Here is a 23,241-nt window from a genome sequence, read left to right as displayed (position 1 = left end):
ACTTGTAGTCATGCATGGAATCTGTGTTTAAGTGACCATAGTTGGTCTAAAAAAATTTAACTTTTCTGTTTATTTTGGCTTAATCTCTTTTTAGTTTAAAAATTTGAATAAATATATGTTTTAATTAAAGAAAAAAACCAAAAAAAACTAACAAAGCACACACTCACCTGGTCCGACTCCAAGTACAGTTTTTGAACCTGGGGCAATTTGTGTCCGTCCTGCATCTGAAATCAGACAGGCATTTAAGCCCACCTTAGATGCTTCACGAGAAAGTTGCAAACTAAAAATGAAACAAAAATGATAACGGTAATTTAGAAAAAAATCTGAAAATAAACAAATTGTTTTACAAACTTGTTAAAAATAAAATCCAATGTAATCAGTAAATAATAAATTTCTGGTAAGTTGTTTGAAAAGATGTTTTATCGAAGGGACATAACTCCAACTATAGCAAAAAAAACTAACATCAAAGGTTTTACTATGACAAGAAACGCCCTTCAAAATTGCAGTTAAAGAAAATAGGTTTAAATTACCTACTTTTTACATATGTGCATTACTTCTCATAAGATAAAATAAAACAATACCTTCAATATCAAGACAGAAAATTTCAGAAGAACCAATTAAAATGGTAAGTTTGTTTGTTTCTCACTGAATTTTCTTTGATTAAAAAAATACAAAAGCAGAAGCACACCAATTATGTGTAAATGTCATTTTGTGCTACATAGTAGAAAACGTACGCAGATTTCCTATTTTTCATCACCAAATTAATAAAATAAAAAGTCGGTTGATAAAAAGTGGATTGACACATGCTAATTATACTCTCCACCCTATGTATGTACCCTGAGTGTTTTTTTTTTTACTTATATCGTGGTTAACAGTTACTCATAGTTAAAAATTACTCATTTTCATTACAACTGATTAAAACATTTGCCTAAAGAGATGGAATATTATTGTCACATTTGGTCTGGTGCACTATCCACCAGCCTCTCGATCTCGGGCAGAGTGCAAAAAAGAATTTCTAAACCCAAGCTTTAGTCCCTGTCACATTGCTATGCTTGTTTCACAAATACTTCTATGGATGTACTCCAACAAACTTAGTGCATTTGCATCCACCTCAACATAAATGTCCCTAACCTACTCAACTAGCAGTACAATCCCAGCCCTTCACTGTAAAGATCCGCATACCCTAATAACTTCTTTCCTTAGAGTGTTTGCCTTTGGAATTTTTTCCCTGCTTCTCTGTTGTACATTGTGCAGAAATATAAATGTAATGTGAACAAACATCTCACTGCCAACTCCCCACCTACATTGCCTCCCTATAAATCTGACCCCATCATAATAGCTCCTTATGCTATAGTGGCAATGAGTGCATTTCAGGACCCTACTTAAAAAATTAAAAAAGGTACAAAATAAGAATAAAAAAAATATAACAGTGTATTATGGGCTAGGAGAAGGGCATTCAATCTCAGAGAATGCTGGATCTTCCTCTTAATATATTATAAATCTATTCTTGTCCAGAATTCCTCCTGTATTAAAAAACAAAAAATAAATAAAAATTTGAATGATGTACTTACCTGTGATGAAACAAAAATATGATATTCCAAAAATCACATAAATTGATTAAGTAGTGTTATTTTTAAATAAGGAATTTTATGAGAACAGAAAAGTGGCTGTCTTGTCCAACATTTTTACAACAATCTTTAAAAAAGACAAAAGGAGATAACTAAATAATTCAAATTTGAATGATTTATGTTGTAATGCCTACCAATTCCCATTAATTGCTTAAAAATGATTTTCTCTATAAAAATAAAACTACTTGATCAGTTTACATAATTTTTGGAATATAATATTTTCGTTTCGTCATGGGTACAGATTTTTCTTTTTTTGTTTTTTAATATAGAGGTAATTCTGAGCAAAAACCTATAAATCTTTTCTTGCATCAAAATGCCCCTACACCTCTTGGAACAAAGTTAAATAAACAACTCGTGATTCTTTGAATTATTTTGTGTAATTTTTCTAAAAAAAAAACAAAAAACAACCTTTTTTTTTACATATGAAATCAACAAAATAAAAGAAATTTAAATTAATTATTACTGAAATAAATGTCCTAAATATTTATAAACTTTAAAAAATTGTCTTTCATGAGCACTCACCAAAGAAAAAAGTCAAATAATTAGTTAGATTTAAACAAGAAACAGACAAAAGTAAAAATAAACATTTGTCATAACTTAATATTTATTCTCTTCTTTATTTGATTTTTTTTCATAACATTTTATGAAGAGTATCTCTTTGCATATTTAATATAACTTGAAAATTTTAGAAAAGTAAATATATAATTTTTATTAAATGATTAAAATCATTGTTTTTTCTGAGACTTTCAATGTAAGACATCTTTTTCAAAAACTTGGGATTTTTTTCTTTTTCTCTTCATTTGCTGGTGGTATTAACCTCAAGAAGTCAGCTCCTTGTGTTCTCTCTCCACAAAGGGCCAACCCCTCAAGGATAATACTGAAAACGAAAAAAAAAAAAAAGAAATTGATTTTATTAAACAAAAATATTATATATTATTTAGTTTTCTAAAATTTTCAAATTAAATCTTACAAAACAATGTTTTCAAAGTTCCTTCTATTCAAAATGCATGCTAATCATATAAACACATTAAATCTAATTTTTGTTAATAGACATCTCTTCAAATGCTAACTTAAAACTGTATTTTTCTTTTCTTTTTCATTGGTCTCCATTCTGATAAGAGTATTTTAACTTCATTTACTTGACATAATCTGTGAGAGCTAATGAAAATTTTCTTTAAAAATATATTTTTTAATTATCTATATATTAATAAGATAGTGTGTGTGTTATTTATTTTGTGTGTTACGGTTACTTCCAAGTAACTGTCATTTAATTGTTATGAACTCCTATTTCTTGTAATAAATAATTTTACCAAGAATTCTTCATAAGTTTTGGTTTCGATTTTGGTTATAGCTGATGGCACTCAAGTCATTTATTTTTTATAAATAATTTAAACAAGAATTCTTCATAAGTTTTAGTTTCAGTTTCGATTATAGCTGATGGCACTCAATTAATCTAGTAATTTATTTTTTTTATAAATTTTTTTTGAATAAATTTTATTTTTTTAAATTTTATTAAGAATTCTTCATAAATTTTGGTTTTGGTTTTGATTACAGCTGAAGGAACTCAAGTTGTATAACTTAATTTGAGTCCTTTTTGAAAATTAAATGTTTTAGCTCTTCTTAAAGTGTTTTAACATGTTTCATTAATTCTTTGTTCTTATATACACTTTTTTTTCATAAGTTTTGGTTTCGGTTCAAGCTGATGCGCCCCATTTCATATGGATATATTTTTGAAATCGCAACTTTATAATATATAAAAATCGATAGAGCATTAGCTCTATAGTAATATATAAAAATCTAACTGTCTCACTAAAACTAGCTCTTATATTGAGAAATCCTCTTTCTGCTATGACGTCAGATATGTGGTTCAAAATGTGACCAACTCACATTCTCCAAACACACTTCTGCAAACAAAGAATTCTCACTAACCTATTTTTCAATATATTCTTAAATTGTATTGTTCATTATTTTTTTTTGCTGACCTTTTTAATTCAGTTTCCATAAAAGAATGAACAATTCTTTTTACAAAACAAACATATCTAAACTATTTTATATGAAATTTAACAATAGCGAAATTCTAGCATTTCATTTTCTGAATCTATTTCTGAACCTTGCTTACCAGGTTTGAGTCTCGGCTTATCCTAATCTCATTTTCCACTTATCTAATGTTTTCCTTATTTACAAGAAAAGGGGACAACCTTTCTTGTAACAGTTCACATTGGCTTTATGGAAACGAAATTAAGATTAAAATTAAATTATGAAATTACTGTAACTTCAGCAAATTCCAGTTACTTTTTTTTAACTAAGATAAAAAATATACTAAACAGATTTTAGTGTACAATTTCAAAATACTGTGTAATCTATTTATATATAGATTACACAGTATTTTGAATTCCTACACTAAAATCTGTTTAGTATATTTACTTTTATATATTTAACTATAAAATGGTTATTTTGTCCCGATTATTGTAAAAGCACATGTTAAATATGCATATTTTTTCTCAAACATAAAAACACACTTGTGTGATGGGGAAATCTATGAATTTTAGTTTTACTGGAAGTTTAAATCAATAAATAATATTATTGTATTAATTACTACCAGCAATGGAAAAGTTTTTTAAAATCAAAATCAAATAAAAGGAGATAATTAAAGGAATCGTTTTTGGCATCGGAAAATAGGCACAAATTTTTAAGATTCCAATATCGATTCCGATACCTAAAAAAGTTTCGATGTTTTGATTCCCAATTTTGATTAATCATCCCAACACTAATCTATATATCTATAAAAGTGAAAATGTCTGTGTGCGTGTGTGTCTGTCCGTGTGTGTACACTTCCCTACCAAATAACTATCAATTTTTGGTCTACAGACTCGAGATTTGACATAAGGGGTATGGAGATTTGGGAAAATCTTTTTAATTGGTTTTCAGCCAGAAATTTTGCTGTTAAGGGGTCAAAGTTCAATGATTTGACATTTGAGAACTCTACCAAACTCCTCTGCCAATTTTGGGTCTAAATACTTGAAATTTTAGATATAGGTTACTTGGACATGGATTTAACTTTATAATTTGATTTGAGCCCAAAACAATAAATGTCATAATTGGGGTCAAAGTTTAAAAAATATTGACCTCAGCTGTCTCTACCAAATTACTCAGCCAATTTTTGGTCTAAACATTTGAAATTTTACATAAAGTGTATCAGACATAGGGCAAGCTTTTTAATCGTTTTTTTGCTGAAAAATTGTTGCCAAAGGGTCAAAGTTCAACAGATTTTCCCTTAGCGGCTTCTAGCAAACTATTAAGACAATTTTGGGTCTAAACATTTGAAATTTTAGATGTAGGTTACTTGGACATGGGTCAAACATTTTAATTTAATTTGAGCCCAAAACAATAAATGTTAAGGGGTCAAAATTGGGGTAAAAGTTTTTAAAAATTGACCTCTGCAGTCTCTATCAACTTTTCTCTATGGTAGTTAAGGAAGCCTATTATATAGATGGCATTACTGTACATATTCACACTTTTTAATATATACATATGCACATAAAGTTATGAACAGTACATAGGGCCTGGGCAAAGCTGGGCTGAACTGCTAGTGTGTGTATATATATATATATACAGACACACACATACAATATAGTTACTTACAATCTCATAGATACAATTCTCCTAAATATAACCCTCAAAATGTTGATACTGTATTCAAACTTACATAGAGTCCTCAGATTCAGTTTTAACAACAACTTTTGGTTGTCCACAATATTTCCAGGCTTGCAGTAGTTTGGGGTTACGAACCATTAACTTCTCACAGGCACCCACAGCAGCATGAGAACACTAAGAAAGAAAAAAATAATATTCATTAATATCTCACAATAAAGTCTGGCAGACAACTAATTTCATACTTATAAATAGAAAGAAAACATTAAATGCAATATTATAAGTACAGAAGTTAGAACATTTATAAGTTATAGGAGAGTCGTTCCTAAAGTAATGCATCCTATTTTTTAACGAAAAAAAAAAGTTAGAGAGCTATGGAGATGGGAGTGGTCATCATCATCATTGGCGGTCACTCGTGTCCGAGTAAGACTGTCCTCCGTTGTGGCTTCTGTGGGTCCTCAGGTGAGCATAGAGCCCAATCCTAGACCCAATTTGTCTTGTGCAATTTGGGCAGATAAAGGTAGTGGTGGTGGGGTGGGGTTGGGTGTGTCTGGTTGATAATCTGTCCTTTCTGTGCTTGCGTTTATCCTCAGCAGCTTGATTTAGGTCACTACTATAAAGCGCAGCACCTTCGTGGACAGCGCTCCTCCATGCCAACCTGCTCCCAGCCACGTCCTCCCATGTCTCAAGGTCCATGTGAAACTGCTTTAGATTTGCTTTGATGTTGTCCTTATACCTCATCTTTTGGCCACCCTGGGCACGCTTTTCCTCAACAAGCTGAGAGTAGAAAATCTGTTTTGGGAGGCGGAGATCCGGCATTCGGACAACATGACCAGTCCATCTGAGCTGGCGTTGAGCAACAGTAGCGGTGATAGTGGGAATGTCAGCTTCACTCAGGACGCTGGTGTTGGTGCGTCGGTCCTTCCAACTAATTCTGAGGATTTTTCGGAGGCATCTTTGGTGGTACGTCTCCAGGGTTTTTACGTGCCTCCTGTATGTGGTCCAGGTCTCCGATCCATAGAGAAGAGTGAACAGCAAGACAGCTTTATATACCATGATTTTGGTCTTTGCCAGAAGGTCACGGTTCTCAAATACTCTCTTCCTTAGCCTTGAGAAAGCCCCACTGGCACAGCTGAGACGGTATTGTATTTCATCATCTATGTTGGCTTTTGATGATAGGATGCTGCCTAGGTATGGGAAGTGGTCCACATTTTCCAGTCTAGCGTTGTCAATGGAGATGTTTGGGGGTGAGACTGGAGTACTGTTTGGTGGTGATTGATGGAGGATTTGGGTTTTATATTAATTGTTAATCCTAGCTGTTTGTACGCCCTCGTGAAGGCAACCAGTGTACACTGTAGGTCCTCTTCTGAGAGGGCTACAAGGGCGTTATCGTCTGCATACTGTAGCTCCATAATGGATAAGGTGTTCGTTCGACCTTTGGCCCTAAATCTGTTGATGTTAAAAAGTCGCCCGTCAGTTCTGTACATAATCCGAACTCCATGGGGAAGATGTTTGTCCGTGAGATGGAGGATAGCAGTAATGAAGATGGAGAACAGGGTTGGGGCAATGACACATCCCTGTTTCACTCCCGTGTCAACCCTGAAGGGCTCTGTTTCATCTCCACTACTACTGAGGACTGTAGCTGACATATTGTCATGTAGCAGTCTCAGTACCCGAATGTACCTCTCTGGGCATCCAAACCTTGCAAGAACCAGCCAAAGGGTTTGACGGTTTACAGAGTCAAAGGCTTTAGTAAGGTCTATAAAAGCCATGTATAATGGTAAATTTTGCTCCCTGCACTTTTCTTGGAGTTGACGAGCAGTGAAGATCATGTCCATCGTGCCTCTATTTGGTCGAAAGCCACTTTGGGACTCGGGAAGGATGGTTTCTGCAAGGGGTGTAAGCCTGTTGGCCAAAACCCGAGCTAGGGCTTTCCCTGTGGTAGAGAGGAGAGAAATGCCCCGGTAGTTCCCACAGTTTGCCTTGTCTCCCTTCTTAAAGATGGAGACAACTAGGGCATCTCTAAGTTGTGCAGGGATTTTCTCTTGTTCCCATATTTTGAGCAGCAGGGCATGGATGTGTCTGAGAAGATCAGGCCCTTCTTCAGGATTTCTGCTGGGATGCCGTCAGAACCAGCCGCCTTATTGTTTTTCATCTTCATAAATTGCATCCCGCACCTCTTCCAGACTGGGTGGTTCTCCCATGCTCTCAATTATGGGCTGTTGGGGGAGTTTTTCAAGGGCCTCCATCTCTGGAGTGGTGTCCCTGTTCAGAAGATCCTCGTAATGCTCTTTCCATCTATTTGTTATTTCTCCCTTTCCTTTCAGCAGCGTGAGCCCATCCTTAGACCGAAGGGGGGGGGGTCAGAGAACGGTAGCTGGGGCCGTATACCACTTTTGTGGCTTCAAAGAATCGTCTGGTGTCCCCAGAGTCAGCAAACTGCTGGATCTCCTGAGCCTTCTTCATCCACCAGAGGTTCTTCAGCTTCCTGACTGTCGATTGGACAGCCGCTTTAGCCTTGGCATGGGCAGCTCTTTTAACCTTGCAATTGATGTTATTCTGCCAGGTGATAAAAGTTTGCCTCTTGGTGTCTATAAGCTGTTGGATTTCGGTATCGTTTTCATCGTACCAATCCTGATGTTTCCGCTTTTTCTGCCCTAGGATGCTTATAATGGAGTCCATGATGGCAGAGGACAGCTTGTCCCAGTGCTCTTCAGCGTCATGCGGATACTGCTTGGGCAGATCCGTGCTAAGAGCCGCCTGGAGGTGTTGTTGATAGGTGATATCGCCCAGCTGCTCGATGTTGAGCTTTGGTCGGCTCTGTCTTTTTTGCATCCTTTGCTTCCGCATTAAATGGATAGACATGATGGAGCGAATAAGACGGTGGTCGGTCCAACAATTGTCTGTACTGGTCATTGCCCTGGTGTTCAGCACATCACAGCGGTCTTTGGCACAGACAATGACATAGTCAATGAGGTGCCTGATTTTACTTTGAGGGTGCATCCATGATGTTTTGAATGCGTTTTTTTGTCGGAAAAGTGTGTTCGTGATGATCAGGTTATGTTCTGAGCACTTTGTCAGTAAGAGTGTACCATTTGAGTTAATGTTCCCAACTCCTTCTCTTCTAAGCATTCCTCTCCAGTGCTGATGGTCACGTCCCACTCTGGCATTGAAGTCCCCAAGTAGGATTATCTTGTCCCCCTTGGGGGCCCCGGATAAAATGGTGTCAAGGTCAGCATAAAAGGTCTCTTTTATTTCATCATGTGCATCAAGTGTTGGAGCATACACACTAATCACAGTGGCCATTTGGCTGCCCGCAAGCATCAGGCACATGGTCATTAGGCATTCGTTGATGCCCACAGGGGGCTCATTGAGGTGGCAGATGAGGCTGTTCTTTATAGCAAAGCCCACGCCATGGATACGTGGCTCTTCTGCAGGCCTTCCTTTCCAAAAGAATGTGTACCCGCCTTTCTCCTCCCTCAGCTGCCCGTCGTCAGCCAGTTGGGTTTCAGAGAGCGCAGCTATGTCAATCTGGAACCTCCTTAGCTCTCTTGAGATAATGGCAGTTCTTCTTTTGGGTCGATCACTTGTTTTGTTGTCCATGAGGGTCCTCACATTCCAGGTTCCAAAATATAGGCGTAAGTTTTCTTTCTTTTTCTGACCGCGTGGTGGTGATCCCTCTGGATGCGGTAGTCCAGGTTTTTTTGAAGCAGGCTATTTTTAGGGGTACCTTTTCTACCCCCCCCTCCCCTACTGGGGTGAGCAGAGTGGATCCTAAACAGGGCTGCTCAGTCATGGATGCAGCTGCCGAAAAACTCTTTCTGCCTCGGTCCGTGAGGTTAGCGACTGAATCTGGCACCCACCGCCTATGTGCCAGGTTGCAGCTAGGAGCTGCCAGACTACACTGTCCTGCTCCCGTCACCACTTCCTGGTCGCCACAGGACTTTTTCTATCCGGGAATTAAGGGAGAGCTCTCTCTGCCTCAGTCCGGGAGCTTAATGACTAAAACTGTCACAAGACTTTTCCATCCATGATGTAGAGTAGGATGTGTTCCCTTTCGGGAGAACGCCTGCGCGTGATGTCTTTTAACGTGGGGAGACTGATGCGCCTGCAGCCACCACACGGCCCCTTGACAGAGGAGGGCCTGATTCCAATGGCATGGAGAACCACGATGACTGGAGACTCTCTTCTGTTGTAGCCTTCATCCGCCTTCAGTGCCGTTGTGTCATTATTGTCATCATCCGCCGCATCAGCCGTTGAGGTCTTTTGGATCACTCTTTGTCTGGAACCTCCCCTTCAACCTTACCGCCATGGGTGGCCCTACCAGGAGCCTAGGTTCCGGACGGCATCGCTCTCAGGTTCATCGGAACACACAAGGTTCTCCACCACGACAAGGTGGCGATCCAGGGAGAACTAGTGGGAGTGGTACCATTAAAATGAGTGACCTTTTTTGCTTCAGAATTTATTTTTATAGATAGTCATCATCATTTGAATGCACTTTTGCCATCATTGGAGTGGCAACTGTGCATGGGCATCTGAAGTGCGCCACTCTGAAATCGACGAGCCCATCTCCTAATTGTGCTGACATAAACTACATCAGCTTCATAAATGTTCAACAGGCACTGGTGAATGCTGATTGGTCCAATTTTTTTCTGCATGGAGGAATTCAATGAACATCTCTGCTTCTGACACATGCCCAAGACAGGGGATGCTTTCAACATCAATATTTGCAACAGAGATATGAAACTTTCAGCTCATGAATGCATGTTCAGTCATCATAACAATGCAATTCCCTCTGATCCATTCGGGCAAAATAAAAAAAACAAGGAGGTATTACTTTTGGAACGCCCCCTGTATAATAAAATGTAGTTTGTTTAAAGCAGAGGAATCATAGAAGGCTATTACAATGCAAGAAATGGGGTACTTGTACAGTTTAATCAAGACATTAAAAAATGTAAATATCGAAAAAAAGGTCATATTGTACGTATTCGTTATGGAACGAAGTTCTCCAAAAAAAAAAATTGCATTTAATTTCATCAAGTAGTTTTTATTTTACAGCGAAAAAACAATTTGTTTCTGAGCAAAAGGTTCGGTTTTAAGGAAGAAAAGCTAGTATTAAAGATGCGGAGGGAGTATCGGCACTTTAACTGAAGTTATCTCCCCGTGGCGTGGTCAACAAATTTCATAATGGCTGACTTCAACGTGCACTAATAAAAACGTGTTTTTCTGCTGTAAAATAAAAACTACTTGATTAAATTAAATCGGATATGTACAATATAACCTTTTTTCGATCTTTTCATTTTTAAATGTCTTGATTAAACTGTACAAGTACCAGAAATGGAAATGTGTCAGTGTTGAGAAGGAGGACAAAAATGAAGTCATTGTTTTTATTTTTAGTAACCCTTACCTGTTTAGTTAAATCTTCTAGACAGTGATGTAATGCGTGTGAGTAGTGAGTATGTTCTATGATATGTTTCAAATCTCATCAAATTCGTGTGAACTCGTCATGTTGTTTTTATACTGAAGCGAATGTTCACATGATATGCACCAAATGAAATATTTTTTTTAATGATCAAATGATTTTGATAAATTTATTTGTGATTGTTATATTTATTTATCCCAATAGTTAAATATAATGTTAGTGTCAGGTTCATTTTAGTAAATTGTAATTAGTTAAATAACTAATAATAATTTAGCAGATCATAATTCTAATAAATTGCAATTAGTTAAATAACTAATAATAATTTAGCAGATCATTATTCTAATGTTAAACTTTAAAATTCATTCTTGTTACAATTTTTCAATTAAATATTTCATTTTAATAAGGGGAGTTAATGAAGTTAAGTGTTAACTCCCCTTGTTAAAATTGCATATTTAATTTTTAAAAATCGTTGTGTACGTTTAACATTATGAAATTTACAAAAAAATTTTTTTATTTCAAAATCAGAATTTGTTCAAAGATCTGTTACATGAAAAATAAATTGTAGCATAACCCTCTGTTGTTGGTGATGCTTAAAAAATAGTAAAAAGAAAAAAATCACTTAGCCTATGACTAATCCAAAGTTTGAGTGGCAAGACATCCTTCCTAGACAATTTTAGTAATAAGATACTTCATTTTCTTTTACTATTTTTCAGATTAAAGTAGTCCAAAGTTGAACAATCACCTAAAAAATATGTTGACGCCATTTTTTTCATACCATTAAAATAAGTGACCTTTTGTGCTTCAGAATTTATTTTGTTACACAGTCACCACCATTTTTAATGCACTTTTGCCAGCAAAAGTCAACTTAATAAAAAATTCTGATATAATATTACAATCAGTTTCTACACTTTAAAAGTATACAGGTTGGTAGAAAATAAAATGAAAATATTGAAAAAACGTTATATTGTACACATATTCTTTTTGGACTGAACTTCTCCAAAAATTTTTCACTTAATTTGATCGAGTAGGTTTTTTTTTTTTTTTTTTTTTTTTTTTACATAGGAATTACCACTTATCCAGGTCTGGAGGCCACTCGAGGATAAAGGTTAATGGGTATACATTAGTCATTGTGATTATAGCGTAGTAAACATAAGTAGTGAGAATTTTGTAAATTGGATTACTTAGGGGGACGGTTCATCAAGAACTTGTTTATGTTGGACTTGAAGACAATCAGATTGTAATTGGCTGGAAAGCAGGCAAATGGAAGAAAATTCCATAGGCGTGCAGTTCTAAGAAAGAAGCTTTGTTCATGGAATCTACGTTTAGGTTTAGGCACAGATAAAGCTTTTCTTCCTAAAAATCGAAACATGGTTACCTTTTGATCAGTATCATAACAAATTGTTGTTTTGCTGTAAAAAAAAAGAAAAAAGTACTCGATCAAATTAAGTGAATTTTTTTTCAGAGAACTTCAGTCCATAACGGATACAATATAACTTTTTTTTTGATATTTTCATTTTTTAATATCTTAATTAAACTGTACAAGTATCAAATGTTTATAGTAAGATGACATGTATTTCATGTTAGCTACATACCCCATCGATCAGAGAAACGAAGAAAGAAAGAACTAGTAAACAAAATTTGAAAGAATCAATCAATTTTTTTTTTATTATTTAAACTTGAAAAAATATTGGCCTTTCTAATTGTTGTACTTTGTCCACCCTACAGATAATAATGAACTCTTCCATTTTTTTTATAAAGACCAGGAGAATATGTCTCTTGGCATTAGCACGAAGGTTATGCACAAGTCCTGCACTCATGGAAGTCAAACTGACGTATACTCCCACTCTTTATTTGTTGTATTTGTTTTTCTGTTCAGGAGAAGATAACTGCATTCTATTGTTTAAGTTACTTTGCATAGAATCTGATGACATTATCTTTCAGGTTGGTCATCTTGCATTTTCTCGATCTACTGCACCCTTTTTTCCGAAAATCAGTTCTAGCACATTTTCTACCGGACCATTTTTCATAATTTTTGGAATTCATACTAATTTCGACATGACACTTAAGTATGTAATAATGTTTTTCCCTAAAATGCCTTTGTTCAAAAATACATGATTGGGTTGGATGCCACACTATAGTAAAGTTGCACCAATTTGTCTACTTTCTTTTGCAAATAAATAATTCAAAGCATAGTATGTGATCTGTTCCCAGTCAGACGAGGTTAAATCTTTTACTTCTGAGGCAACTTTTATCTTTGTACCATCTAGTGTTTCTTTTGAGGAGCTTGATATCTCTCTGAAAACTGACAGTATGTTTTCATTGTGGGGAAGAAAATAAATAAGGACTCAGTTTACCTACTCTAAAAATGTCTTAAAAATCTGGAGAAATTTGGAGAGGAAAAAAAGAGTTAAATTGATTTAAAATTCTCAGAATTCTGCAGATTATCATCATTGATAAATCATAATAAAAAATGTTAATCAAAGAAATCTATTATTATTATTAGTTAAGGTTAAAACTTTCATGAAATTTTCCTTATTCTGAAAATAGTTCTTTTCTTTCTAACCATTTACAATTCACCAAACCGTTCAGCTGATATCAACTTCAAATCGACAAGTTAGATAAAAAAAGAATTCAAACTCAATTTTATCTTTGATTTCCAACACAAAATAATGCTAATTGGAAAAGGGAAATATTCTTTTCAAATATGCTTCAGCATTAGACATTTTTTTTTTTTTAATTCTTCAAATATCTTTTGTCTACCATCACCTAAAAAGCAGAAAGAATTTTGATAATGATCTGTTTGCAATCTTGAACTAGCTAGAAAATCTTTTGTTTTTAAAGTTTTAATTAGGATTTTGTTAGATATGAAATATTATTCAGATAAGAGGAGTGAAACCAAATTTGTACCATATGTTAATGTAGACATTGGTTACCTCCCTTGCTTCAGTTACATGGTTACCTCCCTTGCTTGTGGTGATATAAATAGGAGTCGGCCATCTTGGTTTAGTCAGTTCGTTCGTACAGTTTAGACAGACTACAAGTGTCTTAACAAATGGTAGCAGAGATATCCCTCTGTGTGCGACAAAACGAAAAAAAAAAAAAAAAATTATTTTTTTTGTACAGCTTGTCTGTAGCACTAGACAGATCGGATATCGGATATGGCAACTTCGAACAAACAACCTCCATTGTTGGAGGGGGAGGATTTTTACGAGAACTGGAAACAAGACGTTGAAATGTGGTCGTTGTTCACGGATCTTTCTGAGGAAAAAAAAGGGCCAGCAGTGTTTTTGACGCTACCACCGAATATTAGAGAATGTGTCCGTGAATTGCCAACAAGTGACATCGGCGGACGAGATGGCTTGAAGATCTTAATAAAGAAACTGGATGACATATATTTAAAGGATGAACACACGCGCGCTTACATGACTTTTAAGGAATTTTACACTTATAAAAGATCGTCAGGTACCAGTATAAATGACTTTCTTGTTCGTTATGAGTTTTTGTACCAAAGATTAAAAAAATTCCACATTATTCTACCGGAAGGAGTGCAAGCTTTTCTTGTTTTGAACGCGGTTAACATATCGGAAGAGAACGAAAAATTAGCGCGGACAACGTGTTCTGTTTTGACGTATCAAAACATGAAGGAATCGATAAAGAAAGTATTTGGTGACATTTATCGTGATGAAAATGTACCGGCAGTGAAATCAGAGCCCGAAATCGTCAACTATAATTATTCTAAACCGGGTAACAACAAAAGGCGTTTTCGTCGAGGACAATCTAATCCATGTGACCGAAGTGGAAACGTGTTGTTGTGTTACAAATGTCAGTCTCCGAACCATCTAATTAGAGAGTGTCCTAGAAATACGCCCAGGTTTACGGAAGCGACAGAACAAATACACATTACGTTGTTCATTCAAGAAAATATTTATTTGAACAGTACAAATGAAAAAATTTCAAATCTTGTAAAGGAAACATTTGGAATGGCAGTCTTGGATTCTGCTTGTACTCGCACACTGGCTGGCGAAGTGTGGCTTGATGTTTATTTGGATACTTTAAATGAAAGTGACCTGCAACTAGTGAAGTATACGAACTCAGACCGGAGTTTTTGTTTTGGTGATGGAGTGGCTGTCACAGCAATTAAAGTTGCTAAATTTCCGGTTACACTCGGAGGTATAAGAGTTTATATCGAAGCAGATATTGTGAAAAACGACTTGCCTCTTCTATTAAGTCACAAATCAATGAAGACAGCAGGAATAGTGCTAGATTTCCGGAAAGATATGTGCTGGATTTTTGATAAATGTATTGAACTAAAGACCACAACTTCAGGGCACTATTGTCTCCCCTTAACAAATAAGTTGTTGGATCATAGTGGTACTAAGAACATTGTATTACATGTTCAGAATTTTGGTCAGTGTTCTTTCACAGAAAAAAAAAAAAAGCAGAAAAACTTCATCGACAGTTTGCTCATGCCTCGAAGGAAAAACTTGTTTCCTTGGTTAAAAAAAGTGGCAAATTCAATGACAAGGAGTTTATAAAGGCGATTGAGGAGGTTTGTGAAAACTGTCAAATTTGCCTTAGATTTAAAAAAGCTCCACTGCGACCGGTTGTGGGATTGCCTCTTGGCAATAGATTTAATCACACAGTTTGCATGGATTTGAAAGAGTTCATCCACAATGAGGTGTGGATACTACATCTCATTGATGCCGCTACCAGGTATTCAGCGGCAACATTGATCAAAACAAAGAAGAAGGAGGAGATCATCAAAAACATCTTTATGATGTGGATTACCTATTTCGGATCTCCTGTTCGTTTTCTGAGTGATAATGGGGGTGAATTCAACAACGAACACTATAGACAGATGAATGAAAAACTCAACATAGAGACCTGTACTACTGCCGCAGAAAGTCCATTCAGCAACGGTACTGTAGAACGTCATAATTTGATAGTTGCTGAGGCAATGAAAAAAACAATTGACGATGAGAAGTGTGAACCTGAAATTGCCTTGGCATGGGCTATTTGTGCAAAAAATGCCCTCCTCAATTACTCTGGACACAGTCCAAATGAACTTGTATTCGGTTTCAATGTAAATACACCCTCAATTCTGACAGACCAGTTACCTGCTATGGAGTCCTCTACTACAAGTGACATGGTGAGAAAAAATTTAAATGCTCTCCATAGTGCAAGGAGAAACTTTTTGGAAGCTGAGTCCAGTGAGAGAATTAGGAGAGCTCTCAGGTCTAATGTCAGAACTTATGCTGATGAAGATTATGCTACCGGAGACCAAATCTATTATCGGAGGCAGGGTTTTAAAGGATGGCGTGGTCCAGCAAAAGTGTTAGGCAGAGAAGGCCAGTTTGTCTTAATCAGACATGGCGGAGCATTTTATAGGATGCATCCGTGCCAATTGATGAAAGTGAATAAAAACAACGAAAAAAGAACAAAAAAAGCTGAAATGCTGGGAAACACTACAGAAGGGAAGAATGAATACCTTTCAGTTGAGGAGGAGGAGTTGCAGAATCAAGTGGTAGAAAGTGAAGATATAGACAGAGAAGAAGTTGTTGATAGTTCTACCAGTTTAAGAGATAAGACTGAAAAACCTGGCCGAAATAAGACCATAACTTATAAAATAAATGGAAGTGGGGAGTGGAAGAAAGGAAAGGTTATGTCAGTACAGCCTAAATCAACTGGCAAATATAGTCATTGGATCAATATAGAACCTGAGGATGAAAACGAGGATCAAGTTTGTATCAACTGGAATCATATTGATCATTGGAGAGAAGTGCCCCAATATACTGAACAGGAAAATGTAGTCCTGCTCACCGCTGAACAAGAGCAGTCGAAAGCTGTAATGGATGCCAAGCATAAAGAAATAAAAAACATGAACACCTATGAAGTATTTGAATGTGTGCCATACACAGGTCAAAAAACAATATCCACAAGATGGGTGATTACTGAAAAATTCAAGGATAATCAGAAAACAATGAAAGCTCGCCTTGTAGCACGAGGCTATGAAGAAAATAGTAATCTGAAAACGGACTCCCCAACATGTAGCCGTGAAGCTATGCGAATGGTCATGCTAACCGCATCAATAAAGAATTGGATGCTGCAGACCATAGATTTTACCTCAGCCTTTTTGCAAGGTGGTATTTTAGAGAGAGATGTGTACCTGAGGCCACCATCTGATGTTTGTCCTAAATCTCAAGTGTGGAAATTAAAAAGATGAATCTATGGATTGAATGATGCTCCACGGGCATGGTACAAGAGAGTTACTCAGGCTTTGATTGAATTAAAAGGAGTAGCAAGTGCTTATGATAATGCATTGTTTTTGTGGCATGATATTAAAGGAAATTTGACTGGAATTCTTGCTATGCACGTGGATGATTTTGTTTTCTGTGGAAACACAGAGTTTGAAAGGGATGTGATTGCAACATTGAAAGAAAAATTTAAGGTGGGATCTCATGAAAGTGGAACATTCAAATATGTTGGACTGAATGTTAATCAACAGGAAAATGGGATCACTGTAGAACAAGATCTATATGTATCTTCCATATCTCCAATAGAAATAAGCAAAGGGAGGATACTGAGGAAAAATGATGAACTGAATGAAGAAGAAAAGCATGAGTTGAAGAGACTTGCAGGTCAGATGATGTGGGTTTCAACTCAAACACGCCCTGATATAGCTTTTGATGTGTGTAAAATGAGCAACACTGGAAAGCATCCCAAAGTAAAAGCCTTATTTGAGGCGAATAAAGCCTTATCAAAATTGAAATCCAAGAAGGGTTCTATAACATTTCCAAAATTGGGAAAGCCCTCAGATTTACACATTTTGTGTTATACTGATGCCTCTTATGCCAGTCTGGAAGATGGATCTTCACAGGGTGGTTTTGTTGTCTTTATTGGAGGAAGTACTGACAAAATGGCCCCCATGTGTTGGGCGTCAAAGAAATTGGACAGAGTGACAAAAAGCCCATTGGCCTCAGAGACTCTTGCTCTGAATGAGGGAGCTGATGCTGGTGTTTTGACTGCGGTTATGATACAAGAGGTATTTCAGTTATCTAAATTGCCAGACGTTCTCTGCAAGACAGATAATGCATCACTTGTGGAGACATTGAATTCCAACAATCTGGTAAGCGATCGACGATTGAGAATAGATGTAGCAAGGCTGAAGGAAATGAAGAGTAGAGGAGAGATACAGATAGAATGGATCAAGGGTTGTGATCAGGTCTCTGATTGTTTGACCAAGGCAGGAGCTTCGTCTGAGCTTCTAAGGGACTTGTTAAATCAGAAATAAATTATTCACTTGAGGACAGCAGCAATGTTAATGTAGACATTGGTTACCTCCCTTGCTTCAGTTACATGGTTACCTCCCTTGCTTGTGGTGATATAAATAGGAGTCGGCCATCTTGGTTTAGTCAGTTCGTTCGTACAGTTTAGACAGACTACAAGTGTCTTAACACCATAGCTTGGTGCATTAAGGGTATCGTATTATAATTTCAGGTCTTAGATAAGGAATAATTGTTAGTAAGGCAACGGATTCATGACAGTCAAGTAAAAATTGTCATTTCCATAGTAACACTGAACAATAAATTAATATTAAACTACTTACAGGTAAACTATGTATGCACTCAATGATTACTCCTGTTGTACAGAAAGACTAAAGCTTTCTGTTCAGATTTTACTCAAAAATAGTAACATTTATCTCATCATTACAAAGACTCTTTTACTTGGTATTTTAAACCAAATTTGTTAAATAAATATTGATAATTTGTATGAATTGTCTTTGTCGTTCACTGAGATTGCTTTTGCTACAACACATGTAAAATATGTTTTCAATGCTAAATTGATGGACAAGATCAGCGATGTCGTAATATTGCCTAAATATTGTTCACATACTAATTTAACTTTGGAGATCATGTTTCATATCAGTGAAAATGTTAACCGTGTTTTGAAATAATCAATGTCGTAGAGTGCAGAGAGGTCAACATAGGTTAGCCACGACACTTGATGCATTGAGAGTTTTCCATCAAGGTTTACTGTTCAGAACTTTGAAAGATTAACACATTTGACATGGCTGCAGTGTGGTGAATAGAGTGCAGAGTGGTGATGGTTTCAATTAATAGTTTTCCTTTTTTTTTGCAAGAAGAATTCAGTTTGCAGTCAAGAGGTGACAGCGAGAGTCAAATTAAGTTTTTCTTGGCTACTGTTATGTAGTCAGATGCAAGGATTATATAATAGCATTTGGCTGATAAAATGATTTTACAATGGTGATTAATATAAGAATAAATTACATTTTTCTAAGACAAGAATAACTTGTTTACTTTGTTCAATTACTGCTTTCAACTTAAGACTAATCTCTTTTAATCTGGAACTAAAACAACACTTTCTTTGACAGAAGCAGAGAAGTAATACCATAAACTGCTTACCAAAAAAATAAAAATTCTAGATTAGTAACATCTATACCTGTTTTATGAATCTTTAGATTGGGTGCAGAAATATTGAGAAAGAAACTGGTCAGAACTAGTAGACCCTGAGATTAAACCTGTCGAGTCAGAGAAAATACAACAATGAGTTCTGGTTTATCACAAGTAAAACATCTTGTTATATATCCACAAATTCTGTGACATATCCGTACATGTTGAAACTCAGATAGCAGTAAAGAAAATGATATAAATCTTTGCAGCAATAATTTAAAAAAATATATACAAATCTCAATTTTGTCATCATGTTTATCTTTCATTAACACTATTCTTCAAATCGCATGCAAATGAAAAGGAAGGCTGATGTGGCCCTTCATTTTCTTTAGAGAAGTCCACACAAAAAAAATAAATACACACCTTTTTGATTAACATGAATTTTCAAACATGAATAGAAATGAAAAAAAAAGCATGTTACCTGTGCAGCGACTTTGCCTTTGCTCATTTTCAGATCATTCCGAACAACCAAAATTAATTTGATTTCACCTGAACTATCTGTATCATACGCCTGAAATTAAAAACGATCAATTCTACTTGAACCAAAAATAAAGCCATAAAAATGTAATAAATATTGTAACGAAACAAAAAAGATTTACAAATTGTTTTCTGAAATATTTAAAATAAATGCTTATTTAAAAAAGTATATGCATGTATTTACAATTGTTTTGGCTTTTAAAATTCAAATTACACAATGCTTATATTGAGGAACAATCTTTAATTAATTAAATTCATATGTGCCAGTGCAGTTCTTTTGATTAAAGCATTTTAAAAAATATCACAAACTTTTCTAGTGATACCATGATAGGAAAAAAAACCCCCCCAAAAAACAAGCAAAATATTTCTAGTTTTGAAGAAAATATTATATTGTTGAAACTAAGTTGTTTTATTCTATTTCACGTATGCCAGCACAACAGATCCTTTTGATTAAAACAAAAAAAATCATAGTTGAAAAATCATACAAACTTTTTTAGTGACACCATGCTATGAGGTAGGAAAAAGAAAAATGTTTCTAATCTTGAAAAATCTTTGCAGTGTTGACAAAGTTGATTTTAAATAAAAAAGTTTTATTTTATATATATATATATATATATATATATATATATATATACACACGCACACACACATTGTTTTATCTTCTAAAACTTACAAATTCAAATTACACAACACTTTCATCAAGGAAAAATTTTTAATATTTTTTGTTTTGCTGAATCTGAAATTGTTGCTTTACAACAATTCTCCACAGTATTTGAAAAAACTCCAGGCTTTTTTATTTTTTTGAATATTCCCCAGATTTGATCCATTGAAAGTTTTAAAAGTCTGCCATAAAAGATTGGCACTTATCTCCTTCCCATCTTTAGTAGAAACCAAGATTAGAAAATGTGTTAAATTAAAAAAAAAGAAAAAAGTTCTCAACTTTTTATAATGATGAACAATGCATTACTTACCTCCTCCTGAATAAATTTGGAGTTCATCCTTTTTGTTAAATTTGAGCCCAACCGTCCACGAAGAAGCCAGCCAATAGCAACTCCTAACCCGATGCCGACACTCATTGCTAAGGCAGCACTTGTGTGCATAGAATCCATCTTCATATTTGCCAAGTCAAACTGAAAGGAAAAAAAAAGAAAAATTATTAGTAAAATATTGGAGGAGGGGGGGGTATAAAAGTAAAAAGAAGTTTATTGAAGTAGACTTTTTAGTCCGTCAAAAATGGGAAAAAGTTATAGCCTGTTGACTTAGAATGAGTGCTTTATGCCAAATTGATGGTTAAAGTTGTACTTGTTTTTGCATTAATTACTAATCCCTATTAATCCCTAACTGTGCATGGAACAGATACCATAATACTTAGTTTGCTGCACCTTATCATAACAAAAGTCCATACAAAATTTTAACCAGATCAGCTCAGTAGTTTTCAAGCAAGAGAGTAACGGACACACAGATAAAGAGAAATATAACATAGATAGTAGTGTACCCCAAAAATACTATTCTTTTTTCAATTTTCATTTCTCTTTTTTGATGGGGATGGGGCATCCTACTGTATGCCAAACATTCAATTGTTATTTCAGAAATTCTGAACAAGAAATCTATTCAGGATTCTAACTGTTTCTTTTAAGTGTAATTGTTTATATCCCTCTTGCACTTAATTTACCGGGTATATGCCACAAGTATTTTAAAATATTCTTTTTCATGAGTCTGGTGGTTCCTATGATGACTGGAATGATGAAGATCTTCCTAAGATTCCAGTTTCTTTTCATGCTGTACATAGTTCTCTTCTCCTTATCAATTCTGCTAAGCCAGCATCATTAGGGACACTGCCTTCAACTAGGATTGTTACTCTCTCCCTATTATCTCATATAACTATGTCAGGTTTGACAGCTCAGTTTTCTAAGTATGTAGCCGTAGGGATTGCATAGCCATAATGCATGAAGAATTTCTAACAGATCTTTCTAGTATATGTTCCCAAAACTTTCTGGATATTCAATTTTTTGCAGATGGTCCAGTGGAGATACGTGACACAACAGAATATGTAACATTATATGTGGAGATATTTACATATTCTTTTGTCGAATTATATAGTAGCCATCCCCAGTAGAAACTTAAAACTGGATGTTAGGTGTCGCACACTATCTACTTCTGTGTGGCAAAAACTGCACTTGTCTTTGCTGAGGCCACTCATCTTAAAAGCGTTGGTCATCAACCCTTGATCTTGGGCAGCTATTATTCTGTCCTGATTGTAGTGGAATGATCCTCTTTTAAGTCGTATACAGAACCTTCCTTCTCTCTCTCTCTCTCTCTCTATATATATATATATAAAGTAGTAGCGTTCGTGTGTGTGTGTGTGTGTGTGTGTGTGTGTGTGTGTGTGTATAGAGCTCTCCTACAACCTACACCAGTGGACCGATCATAACCAAACCTAGCATGATGATGGTTCCCCACCCAGGGATGGTGCACACCATTTTTCAAGGTTCAGGTCAAAGGTCAAGGTCATAGCCTATGTATATATAATCTCCTACAGCTTGCACCAGTGGACAGACCATGACCAAACATAGCATAATGATGGTCCCACAGCTAGGGATGGTACACATCATTTTCTAAAATAAAGGTGAAGGTCATAGCCTATGTATATATACTCTCTTACAGCCCACACCAGTGGACCGATCATGACTAAACCTGATATGATGATGGTCTCTGGCATAGAGACAGTGCACACTATTTTCAAGGTCAAGGTCAAAGGTTAAGATAGAGGCTTAACTGTACGCTTGGATACCCGAGCATACAGCAAAGTCAAAGCAAAGCACGGATATTTTTGTTCGGGGGGGGGGGGGGGGGGGTACCCGGCATTGCCCGGTATTTTTCGGTGTGTGTGCTCGGGCGGGGGTGGGGGGTGTTAATGAAACCATAAGAATAAGTGAAGTAAAAAAAACTAACGTAAGGCAAACACGAAACAGAAAAAGAAACGTTAAAAAATCTGAAAAATAAAAACCAAGGTACCTACCCCCCCCCTCCCCGGGTGTTAATCAAAACATAAGAATAAGCAAAGTAAATATTTAAAAAAAAAAATGTTAAAACTTTAAAAAATCGAAAAAAAAACACAAAAAAAACTACCGTAAGGCAAACGAACGATGTTAAATGTAAAAATCAGAAAAACATAAACAAAAAAAAGAAAACGCGAATGTGATGAAAAAAAAACAGAAAAACGGACGTTAAAACTTCTTTAAAAAAGCTGAAAAATAAAAACCAAAAAAAAACATAGAACGTGAAAAATGGCTTAAATAACCCTGTTTAGTGGGGGGGGTAGCCAGTGTTGCCCGGGTGTTTTTCGGTGTGTGGTCGGACGGGGGTGGGGGTGGAGGGGGGGTTTAATGAAAACCTAAGAATAAGCAAAGTAAAAAAAAACAGAAAAACGAACGTTAAAAAATCTGAAAAACACGTGAAAAATGGCTTAAATAACCCTGCTTCAATATTAAAATTAAAAAAATCGGAAAAAAAAAAAGACATCTCACACCACGATTCGAACCCAAAACCTTTAAATAATGATGCCGCGCTCTAAGCAACTGAGCTAAGATGA

The 23,241-nt window shown here is 35.6% G+C and overlaps 1 protein-coding gene across 3 annotated transcripts in view; it reads right to left on the bottom strand.

Annotated features, from left to right (window-relative positions):
- Positions 1-23,241, bottom strand: part of LOC145291312 (peptidyl-tRNA hydrolase 2, mitochondrial-like) — a 66,433-nt gene that overhangs the window by 15,084 nt on the left and 28,108 nt on the right. For all 3 annotated transcript variants that reach the window (XM_080137062.1, XM_080137055.1, XM_080137046.1), the window contains 4 exons: positions 20,621-20,779; positions 19,594-19,683; positions 5,335-5,456; positions 168-280 (listed from right to left, as the gene is read on the bottom strand). In XM_080137062.1, coding sequence (XP_079993188.1) covers positions 168-280; positions 5,335-5,456; positions 19,594-19,683; positions 20,621-20,764 — 469 coding nt within the window. In that variant the 5' untranslated portion in view covers positions 20,765-20,779. The remainder of the gene's footprint in view (positions 1-167; positions 281-5,334; positions 5,457-19,593; positions 19,684-20,620; positions 20,780-23,241) is intronic.

The sequence above is a fragment of the Euprymna scolopes genome, chromosome 2, assembly GCF_053919585.1.
Source record: "Euprymna scolopes isolate OS-2025 chromosome 2, ASM5391958v1, whole genome shotgun sequence".
Taxonomy (NCBI): domain Eukaryota; kingdom Metazoa; phylum Mollusca; class Cephalopoda; order Sepiida; family Sepiolidae; genus Euprymna; species Euprymna scolopes.
The sequence above is the reverse complement of the archived record's forward strand: the minus strand, read 5'-3'. Positions and strand labels throughout refer to the sequence as shown.